The sequence below is a fragment of the Tachypleus tridentatus genome, chromosome 9 (assembly GCF_004210375.1).
Source record: "Tachypleus tridentatus isolate NWPU-2018 chromosome 9, ASM421037v1, whole genome shotgun sequence".
Lineage (NCBI taxonomy): Eukaryota > Metazoa > Arthropoda > Merostomata > Xiphosura > Limulidae > Tachypleus > Tachypleus tridentatus.
In genome coordinates this window covers 165,103,153-165,115,260 of record NC_134833.1, presented here as the reverse complement: position 1 = coordinate 165,115,260, position 12,108 = coordinate 165,103,153, and the positions used below count along the sequence as shown (strand labels likewise).

The window sequence follows — 12,108 nt, the reverse complement described above, 5'->3', positions numbered from 1 at the left end:
GCAAGCTCATTTCTCTTCGTAGTTGAATTATGCGCTTTTCGTAACTCGTTCTTAGGTAAGTGTCGTGTCAAACGTACGTTTCAATATATTTTATTTGTGCGTTCTTGACCAGTACAATACTTTTCTCACAGCGTTCTTTGTTTTCATTTTCAGATCCTGTTGTTTTTCACCAACCGTTATGACTGCTTTTAAAAGAAGAAAAGTGGCTTCCAAGTGTCGTGAAGAATGGGAGAAAAGTACTTCTTTTGGAAACAAACCAGAAAGCTACTTGTGTGATATGTACCGAAAGAGTTGCCGTTTTGAAATAAACATGTTACAGTTATGTCTCTTCTTTAGCAAACAGATGGCAGTTTATCCTTAGAAGAGTGAATCAACAAACACAGATATCACGTGTGAAAATGTTCACGTGACCCACACGTTCAACTCGTGCATATCTAAAGAGACTGCAGAATAAACGTTTATTTTTATTCTTGTAATGTGATAATTTTGGTACCTTCGTGTAATACAGTGTTTCACCGGTAAAATAATTATATAATTTATTAATATCAAATCAGTTAAACTTTGGAGTCAACCGTTTTCTCGATAATTTTTTAGATATGAAAGTTCGTCCATTTATATCAGTTTTTGGATGTTTTCTGATTTATCTTGGTCTTGGTACAACATTTCTGTTTGGAAACATCACTCCTTACCTGACATCATACCTCAGAAAAAGAGTTAACAATAACACGAGATACGAACAGACTGCCTGGATCATCTATATATCCGACTGTTTAACTTCATTCTTCTTTTGTGGAGTTTGGCTAGCTGAACGGATTGGACATCGGTTTAGCATCCTGATTGGTACAGTTATTTACAGGTGAGGCAGGAATGTGAATTTAATGTTGGACATACACACCAAAACTGAGTGTAATTACACTTAGATAAAATAATTGTTTGTTTTGGAATTTCGCACAAAGCTACTCAAGGGCTATCTGTGCTAGCCGTCCCTAATTTAGCAGTGTAAGACTAGAGGGAAGGCAGCTAGTCATCACCACCCACCGCCAACTCTTGGGCTACACTTTACCAACGAATAGTGGGATTGACCGTCACATTATAACGCCCCACGACTGGGAGGGCGAGCATGTTTATGCGACTCGGGTGCGAACCCGCGACCCTCAGACTACGAAGCACACGCCTTAACGCGCTAGGCCATGCCAGGCCCTAGATAAAATAATGCAAATCAAATTGTTAAAGTTAAAATAATTAGCATTATTGATGTGTTGTAAGTTTATTTTAATAATTCTAAAATAATTATTTATATATACACTAACCAAGTCATGGATGTAATTTAATATTACCTATGTTTCTTTTCTAAAATCATTTCTGTCATATTAGGATTCGGGGTTCAATTCTCTTGGTGGACATTGCACAGATAGGTAGTTCTATCGGTCTTGCTTTAAAAAAAAAACATAGAAACTTACACATTTCATAATCCCGTGAATTGTTCTAAGATACATCTGTATTTTAAATACATAAAGTAAGTAATCTTATAAGACAATGCGACACTCATTCACGTGGAAAGTAGCGGCAGAAGATTAGTTTTGATCAAGGTAATTAACAAATCATGTTATCGTGTTTTCATTAATACCTACCATTCATGATCGTGAATCAGTTATAAGTGTATAATTATAATTATGTAAACTCATAAAATCTTCTACTGGTGATTGTTATTCTAAAGTTATTTCACGTTAGACAGCTGTCGTTGATTGTGGAGCCAATGTCACGTTGGTGAGTTTTCTGATGGTGTTACTCCAGGAGCTGACTTTGGTCTTTCTGGTGTTTTCTTTGTAGGTGAGAATGAATTAGATATTCACTTCCAACTCCATCTTTGTGTCAATGTTCCACTGTTTAACTTCTTGTTTCACAGAAGAAAGAAGTTAATCTCCAACATACATGGGTTTTATCGCAGCTACTGTTTCACATACATTTTTCATACTATAGCATCGCAATAGTGAAATATTTGACACAGACCAGACTGCACTTGCTAGGAATATGGCCTGGTCATTCATGTGGATGTTAAAAACAAGTAAAAACATTCGTGATGACGAGTAACCCACTTGAAGTAAAAATGTATCTCATGATGGCTTGTACGGATATTAATAATTTTACTAATAAAGCAGAGAACAACGTTTCGACCTTCTTAAGTCATCTTCAGGTTCACAAAGAGAACAGAACTCAAACTAGATGAAATAGGATAGCGTTTTCAAATTAACGATAGAAGAATTTTAAAATTCCAACGCTGTTGACTTTGATGAGTTCTGTATCGTACAGATCAAGAACTCAGTAAGACACACCTTATAGTAAAAGTTTGGTAGAAAGTATATATGGTATCCATTTAGAATCCCGGATGTTTTGTTAACCTGAATATGACCTAAAATGGTCGAGATGTTGTTCGCTGCTTTTTTATTAAAAGTGTTAATACCCATACCAGCCTGAGATACAGGAGTTAAGACAGCTTCCTTGGGTAGCTGCACTTTCCTTCTAGTTTAACGTACATTTTGTTGTGGTTATTTGAAGTTAAACGTTTCTAGTGTTGTAAGTTCGCAGACATTCCGCTGTGCCACGTGGGTCTCAAGGTAAAACGACTGACCATACAGATAAAGTTGGTGTTTTTTTGTAATGTTGAATATTTTACAGTGAAATATATGTAAATTGAGCTGTGTTATCTTATGTCGAGAGTCCAATAAACATGGTATCAATTATCATGTTGTTTCAACATATTGAGTAAATGGAAAATCTTAACCACGCATAATTTGTTTCATGAGAACTAGTTTTCAATGACAGAAGTCAAATGATTCAGAATGGAGTGTACAAGAGGCACAGATGTGCCCGGATCTTTTTCCGGGCTTCTGGATGGATACCAGATATACTTTCTTCCAAACTTGTATGTGGTGTATCTTTGTGAATAGTAAAACCCAATACATTATTACTAAGTTTCTTGATCTGTGCAGTACAGAACTCATCAAATTCAGCAGCGTTACAGTTTTTCGTATTTTAAGGGATTTTAAACAATTATTCTATCGTTAATTTGAAAACGTTGTCCTATTTCTTGCATTTTGAGTTTTGTTCTCCATTCTTTATTATTCAAGAGATAGTACACTATTTGGTCTGCTGTTAAACCGTAGTGGTGTTATGCTTTCTTGGTCAGTATTTAGTTTTTAAGTTTTGTCCTGGCATCCTTGTTGTTGTGCACGATGTCCATGTTTTCAATCATGTTTTACACTGTTCTTTTTTTTCTGCAACGTCAACAGCGAAATATTCACTTGCTCTGTTGCTGTTCTATTTGCAAATGGATCTGCATAATACATATTCTTGGTCAAGAGTGAGAACCTGGATGCAGTTCATTACGAATTCATGTGAGATGTTTTCTGGCAACATTCTGTACTTATTTCACAATTAAATTTTAGTTATGAAGTGTTGAATAGATGGTTCTAATTGTAAGACCGAGGTCGATTTGGAACTCGCCACATTTCACTATTTTAAAGTTTAACTGATGTCAGTATGAAATAGTCATTGAAATAACACTAGACTTAAATTGTATGGTGGTAGGTCAGTATGAGGCGTGTAGAATCATGCGCAGTAAGATCTTGAATTATAGCTGAGAAATATTGTCACTGATAAAAGTAAGGAACCTAAAAAGCTGTAATAAACCTTCTATAATAATTAGAAAACTGTAGTTGCATTAATGGCAAAACTATACCTGAAATACTTTAAACATGTACCTATAATGATTAGAAAACTGTATCAGTAATAATTAGTATGCTGACTTATTTTGAGATTAAACTCAACACCCGAACTTTTTGTATTTTCTTATCTTGAGATAAAATAAACCACCATATTTAACGTTCTTAATCCACTGGTATATATCATATTCTCACAACTTAGTGATAAGTACCATCTACACCATGCTAATTCCACAGATAACTACCATCAACATACGTCTTATTTCTGTACTGAACATCACTCACAATGTTTCCTCTTCTGATACGACATGCCTCCAACAATATACAATATTCACACGACTCTATTCTGCTCTTTAATGGTTCACAATGGAAGAGCAGTAAGACTATGGGCTTATAACACTAAAGTCTGAAGTTGAATTGCTTACGTTGGACACGGTAAGTAGTCCATTATGGGTTTGCTTTAAAACAAAATATATACTCATGTGGTAGACACAGCAGATAACCCAATGTGGCTTTCGTTTAAAAAACGAACAATCCATTTATAAAAATAATAAACACTACACCGACCAAAATAGTCCCTCTGTGTATTTATTTGTGGAAATAAAAATTAATTTAAATTTAGAATGATCAACTGTTAATCCAATAAAGTATTAAACAAAGTGATACTGGAAATAATAAATAAATTGTCTAATATAGCACATAAAAATAGACCAAAGGTTTTATGATATTATATACCAAAAACGATTAGAATGTAATTTCTTTTCACGATAAATCATATAACATAAATTACTTTCAATATATTTTATTTATTTTCAGTCTCGGGATAATAGCGACGTACTGGACCATACAACACAGCCTCGGAGCTACAATTGCCACCTTAGGAATGGTCGTTAATGTTGGGTTTATTGGTTGTTATGGTTTTCCGTTATCTGTGGCAATGCAGGTGTGTACAACCAGTTAGGTACTGTGTTTTAAGGTTTACTGAAAATAGTTGTGGTAGGATACAAATGTATCAAACAAAAAAGAAACAAAAAACATAATATTTACCGAAGTCTTTTACTTGAAAAGACGTTTCATTCTTTAAAGCGAATATTTTTTTTTCTGGTTTGAAGGTTTTAATCAATATGTTGAGCATTTATTGCTTATGTAAATCGCATTTTCAACCTGAATGGCTCTTGAAACATGCGTGGCGATATAAATGTTTGTATGCATGATGAGGTTCACTTTGCCATATGTGGAACCTACAAACTAAGCTACATATTTTCATGGTGACCTGTGAAAATCTTGGTGTTTGGTTTGTACTGTGTTCATTCCGTTAGTGTTATTAGACTGGTCAATTGTGGCTAGAGGCAACCTAATGTTCAGTATTAGATGCCTTCAAAGTCTATTACAAGCATTTGGGTATCGTGCTTTCAAAACCCAAATGTAGCCATGAAAGTACCCATGACAGTAACATTCTCTGACTTTTATTAATATATTCGTATCTTTAAAAGATTCTGTACTTTATTTGTGAACACCCCAAGGCACGTAGAATATCAGATTACAGTATTAATTTTTACAATTTCATAACCAATGTTATTATCGCTCTACTTTTTCAAATGTATACCATTAAATATCAAAGTAATTAACATTTTAATATTAAAATATTTTATGCATTAGAGAATTTCAGATTTTACATGATAAACCGTTATAACCTCCACATAATTATCAAATTATTCTTAGAGGAACTTTATAGTTTATATGTTAATTTCACTATTGTACACTGCATGACCAAAAGTATGTGTACGACCCTTCTAATTTGTGGTTTCAGTCACATTCATCACTAACAGGTGCATAAAATCAACCATACAGCCATGCAATCTCCACAGACAAACATTTGCAGCAGAATGGATCGTACTGAAGAGCACAGTGACTTTTAACGTGGTACTGTCATGGGATACCACCTTTCCAACAAGTCAATTCGTCAAATTTCTGCCCTGCTAGAGATGCTCCGGTAAACTTTAAGTGCTGTTATTGTGAAGTGAAAATGTCTAGGAGGAACAACAGCTTAGCCACGAAGCGATAGGCCACACAAGCTCACAGAACGGGACCGACGAGTGGTTAAGCGCGTAAAATCGTCTGTCCACAGTTACAACACTCACTACCGAGTACCAAACCGCCTCTGTAAGCAACGTCAGCACAAGAACTCTTCGTCTAGAGTTTCACGAAATGGATTTCCATGGTCGAGCAGCTACACATAAGCCTGAGATCATAATGCATTATGCCAAGCGTCAGCTGGAGATGTGTAAAGCACACTGTCATTGGACTCTGGAGCAGTGGAAATGCGTTTTCTTGAGTGACGGACCACGCTTCACGTTCTGGCAGTCTGACGGACGAATCTGGGTTTGACGAATGCCAGAAGAATGTTACCTGCCTGAATGTATCGTGCCAAGTGTGAAGTTTTGTGTAGTAGGAATAATGGTCAGGGGCTGTTTTTCATTGTTTGGGCTAGGCTCTTTAGTTCAAGTGAAGGGAAATATTAATGCTACAGTATACAATGGCATTCTAGAGAATCATGTGCTTCCAACTTTGTGGCAAGTTTGAGAAGGCCCTTTGTGTTTCAGCATGACAATGCCCCATGCCCAAAACGAGGTCCATGAGATATGGTTTGTCAAGGGTGGTGTGGAAAAACTTGACTCGCCTGCACGGAGACCTGACCTCAACCCCAATGAACACCTCTGTGATTAACTGGAACACTGACTGCGAGCCAGGCTTTCTCGCCCAATATCAGTGCCCAATCTAAATTAATGCTCTTGTAGCTGAACAGGAGCGAATTCCCGCGGCCATGTTCCAAAACTTAGTGAAAAGCATTCCCACAAGAGTGGATGCTCTTATAACAGCAAAAAGGGGACCAACTCCATCTTAGTGCTCATGGTTTTGAATGAGATGTTCAACAACTACTTGTTCAATGCTATGTATTAGAATTGCTGTTTGGCTTTGTTTAACACTACTTTGATACTGTAATTTGTGACGTTTAATCACTATTTGAAAGGTTAGGTAACTGTCTTTTCAAGAGCAAAATATTCTTACATCTAGATCATAAATATGTGTATAAATTGGGAACTTGAAAATATAATAAAAAAACCCATGAAAAGCAAACATGCAACCATAAGTGTGTCTTCTTATAGCAAGTTAAAATACATGATACAACATCAAATCCCATGCCCCAGGAAACAAAAGATATGTGTTATGTGTAAATAATATGTGCTTCCACGAGACATTAGATCAACAATCGCATAGTACAAGTTTTTACAGAATGAAACAATTATTCATGCTATCCCGTTCTAAGACAAACCGGTCAAGTTGCTTGTCAGACTATTGAAAGGCGTCATTGTTCTTGTTCTCAAGATAGATTAGAGGAGGCATGCAGAGAGGAGTAGCGTACTTTGGAATCTACAGTAGAGGTATTGCCCAGACACTGTCATAAGACAGAGAACATGACCAGACGTGGTGACATGGACTGTAACGACATTGTGAAGCTCCAAAATCGTTTTAATGTAACGTACTCAATCATGTAGAGGAAGAAAAATAAGAAAGTAAGGTTTGTAAGAAGTAAAACTATTGTAGTAACTTTTTAAACCTGTAGTTGAAAGTAGCTCTGTGAAAATTAAAGAGGGAAAATTATTATACGTTTAAGAACCGTTCTATTAAATATTATTGTAATGTTGAATTTAGTGAATAGTATTTCTTAACCTCTTTTAAAATGGTTGTATCTTTAGTTTGTGCTGTTTTGTAGTAACTGGAAATGGTAATAACACGAAAGATTAAAAAAGTGTTTATATACCAAGAAAAGGAAACTTGAATCTAAAGTTTTTTTTAAGTAAGAACTTTGCCTTCTTGAGTTTAAAAACGTTGTTTGTCGATATTAAGAATTAATACTCAAACTTTTATCGATTTTAGTGGTTCCCCAACAATAAGGGTCTCATGGCAGGAATAGTGTCTTCAGGGATGGCCTTCACTCCAGTTGTAATGAATAACTTACATACATATTTTATGAACCCTAATAACCTCCAACCTGATGCTGATGGGTAAGTGTTGCATAAGTAAGAATGATCTCATGGCGGAAATAATGTCTTAACGTAAACCAAGAATAGATACATTAATAAAGACCCAATGATAATACTTCCATTTATACACTAGTAAAGATATTCGTGATGACGAGAAACCCATTTGAGTAAACATGTATCTCAGGACCGTTTTACTAATAAAGCAGAAAACAACGTTTCAACCTGAACATAACTTAAGTTTGTTTGTTTGTTTTTTTACTTTCGCACAAAGCCTCACGAGGGCTATCTGTGCTTATAACTTAAGAAGGTCGAAATGTTGTTCTCTGCTTTATTGATAAAGTGTTAAACACCTATACAAGCGGTCCTGAAATACATTGGTAAAGATAGAATTAGAAAATAAATTAGAAAAGCTAATAATGATATAATCATCTAACAATGATATAAATTGGATAAAATAACGAAATCAACCATCTAATAATGTATTCAATAATCAAGCCAACCATCGATACATTAATAAAGCGAATAATGAATTGATTAATATTGTATACATTAACAGTTAATTACAGATGTACCTTTGATAGTAACCATTTTTACATCAACAGAGACAATCATGGATACATTAATAACAAGAAATCCTGTATTCTATGAAGTCGAATATTGGTACTTTAGTTGTTCAGCATAAAAAGAACTAAAGAATAGGCCATCTGTGTTTTGCAGCACAAGTATCGAACCCTGGATTTTAGCGATATAAGTTTTTCAGACATACAACTAAGCCACTTTTGGCGCTATCCTTTGTTATATTAATAAAACATTACGGGATCATTAATAAAGAGAATCATAGAAACACTAATAAAGCTCATAACAGATTATCGTCAGCCATGGATACTTTAATCAAACCAATTATAACTATTTATGCATCAATACATAATGATGTATCCATACATAATGCTTGGGTACATGACTAAAGCATAACACGATTGCATTAATAAAAGAAGGAATGAAGCTAACCACTGACAAAGTAATAAATTCAGCAATATTAAGACGAACCATGGATACATTCACATCGCCAACATCTTGCACAACAACAAACCGTATGTTTTTATCTTCACTTTAAGCTCGTGAGCTATCTACATCAGGTACCCTTTATTTGGTACCCCTAAAAGCTCATCTGTAAGCTTACATATGTGGTTGACAAAGCATTGCGCATCGTAGGTTTATTTACAAAACTGTGTGAAGATAATACCGTGAGTATTTCACTAACTGGTGGTTGTTATATTGTTGCATAATGTTGCTTCTTATATTGTTGCATAACGTTGCTAAAACTTTCTCAGTTTTCCTCCTTCTTCTCTTGAGTTACATCATAGTGTCTCATTTGCGGTTACTTTCAAAATCCATGTTTAATTAAGCATAATGAATAACAAATAATATTAGTGAAGTAACAGCTAACGTAGTAGATTATAATACCTGTTATTAGAAGATCACCAATTTGAGTAACTGTAGAGAGTTCTATTTGGTGCTACTATCAAATTAACCAGAATGGTTTTTAACTTTCTATATGTTGTTTTTAGTTATTTCTCCGATTCTGGGATTTTGGATCGTGTCCCTTTCTTATTTATAATCATGGGAGCGGTACAAGGTGGTATTTTACTTATTGATTACTACTGTACCAGGAACCTCCAGATATGCCCGAGGTAAGTGGATTTGTCCAAATATTGCATTTATAATGCTAATATACGAGATAATGTAAATTTAAAAGAGGAACTAGTACCTTTTGTTTTCAACGTAGGATATTATAATATTGTTTCAAAGAGAAATTCTACCATGATATCTATTCTTCTTCATGATATTCGTGGATTTCACAGGGGATATTCTTCTTGTTCAGGTTACTTCCTATGGAATTTCAATGTATATACCAATATGTTTTCATGAAAATAAAAACGATAAACATGCCAGTTTATGGCCACTTGAAATGCCACAAACTTCGATAAGTTCTTAAAGTAGATTAGTCCTTTAGCTGGTCAGTAATGATCATGTGTGATGAAGAACCTTTATTGAGTTTATCCTCTGCCTGATACCATTATTCCTTGTCATAATCTTATGGTGGGGTCATTGGATACCATATCATAAACTTGTAACTTTGTAAATTCTGTAAGACCCTACATTAAATACTCTACCACTGCAGCTCACACAAGTGATTCTAATTGAACATTTTTTGTCTTTCTCATATCAAGCATTTTGTGAGACAAATGTTTGAGTAAAATGTCACCTTTTATTAATCTGTAAGAGCATGAATTTTATAATTCATAATAATAATTTATAATTGTTAAAATACTTTACTGGTTCTGGGCGCTATTTATTGTAACATCTAAGTCTGAAAATTATATAACCTTTAAGTTGTCAGAACTTTCCATAGGGGTAAATTCTCACTGAGATCTTGGACCTACAACACCTTAAACTTTATCACGAGAATAATCAATGAATCTTCTTGGTAGAAGGAGCAAGGTGTCAGTAATATCAAATCAAACTCTGTATATCTTTCCATTCCCAACCTTTCATCACCCTCCATTCTATGTCTAATTCAGATGTTTCAAATTCCAAGCGATGCAAAAATTACAAAACTTCCTGTTACGTATTCGTTGCATGTGACAGGTTTGCTTGTATATCAGATGTTAATGTTATGTTCGCCAACTGGCAGTTAAAGGCTTTCACTCGTATTCTTTCAGTGTAAATATATAGTGTGTTGTTGTTAAGCATAGTATTCTTGTGCATTAGTTTATGTGATTTCTTAGCGATAAATGAACAGCATGCGCTCCACTAGTTTTCTAACTTATATATCCGAAAATAGTTTAACATATTTACAACAAATTATTTACACTATAGTGATTATACGGATATCTTAAACTATATTCCTTCTAGTTAACAAAAGTGCAATCTTAGACATACTCAATTACATTAAAACTTCAATTGACAAGTTGAACTACTTTTCACTATTTCTATCGTACTAATATTCTGTTATATTTTACTTACAATTTTGACGTGAGTTACCTCAGTCGTATACTACTTTTCCTGTAATCGTTTGGTCTTCTTTATTTAAAATATCCTCTGTTCCTTTTGTCAAAGTGTATTCAGGCTGATTCAGTTACTTTATAATCACGCTTTGACCTAATAATTTATTATTTTTTATCTCATTTACTACTGTTAGTCTTACACTCTTTGCTAAGCGTTAGGCCTAGCACTTCTACCGTAGTGACCATCACACAGAACGTTTCCTTGGCCTAACATTCTTCTCTTCTGTTATTGTCCACGTCTATCAGCTGTCTCCCGCTTATTTCATAATACTTGTACATATATATTACTGTTTGTTTGGGAATTTCGCACAAAGCTACTCGAGGGCTATCTGTGCTAGCCGATCCCTAATTTAGCAGTGTAAGACCAGAGGAGGCAGCTAGTCATCACCCACCGCCAACTCTTGGGCTCTTTACCAACCAGAACGAGTGGGATTGACCGTCACACATACACCCCACGGCTGGGGCGAGCATGTTTAGCGCGACGCGGCGGAACCCGCGACCCTCGGATTACAGTGACGCACGCCTACGCGCTAGGCCATGCCAGGCCTACATATTCGTCTACATATGTATATTCTCATCATCAACGAGTTACAAACACAGCTTGAAATGAGTCTGTTTTAATTTCCCTATAGCAAAACAACACTGGGAATACTGACTCTAACATCTGTAACATGGAAACCACTATGTGTAAATTTTACCTATTGATACCGGCTTACTCAAGTACATGTCCTAAGTGAAAAGTGGATAAAGAGTGTGGAGCTTACCATAATGCTGAGTATTATTATATGTTGGGGTACAGGAAATATTCATGCATATTTTAAAACAATTGTTTAATGTGCAAGGTATTTTTGGTCTTGTGTAGTAGAGCTGTTAAGACGAGGCGAGTTATTAGGTGCCAAGATGTTGCCATCTCAAATTCTACTGCACTAACCTGACACATCTCTCGGTAATCATTGATGGATTACCGCCTGACTTCATCACCCATCGACAAAATTTCGCTTTCATCGACCTATTGCAAACCAAATCTGCCAATTGACCAAGAGAAAGAAAGAATTCTGCGACGTTTTTCTCCAGCCTTGTACCTTGGATGACTTCTCCTTTCTGTGTAAACCGTGGAATGTCAACATTAATGTTCAGTGTTCTATCACGGAAAGCCAAACCAGCCGTTTTTTTTTTTGTCTTCCTTAGGGATGTTCAGCAATTTCAATCATGTGTGAAAAGTTAGGACACCCGATGAAAGCCTGTATATTTCTCAACATTTTGGATAGGTAG

At 35.3% G+C, this 12,108-nt stretch overlaps 1 protein-coding gene across 1 annotated transcript in view; it reads left to right on the top strand.

The window, feature by feature from the left end:
- The first annotated feature begins 285 nt into the window (after positions 1-285).
- The window catches only part of LOC143227565 (uncharacterized), a 50,630-nt gene continuing 38,807 nt past the window's right edge, over positions 286-12,108 (top strand). Inside the window, exons 1-4 of the mRNA XM_076458994.1 lie at positions 286-856; positions 4,539-4,665; positions 7,662-7,789; positions 9,337-9,459. Coding sequence (XP_076315109.1) covers positions 597-856; positions 4,539-4,665; positions 7,662-7,789; positions 9,337-9,459 — 638 coding nt within the window. The 5' untranslated portion in view covers positions 286-596. The remainder of the gene's footprint in view (positions 857-4,538; positions 4,666-7,661; positions 7,790-9,336; positions 9,460-12,108) is intronic.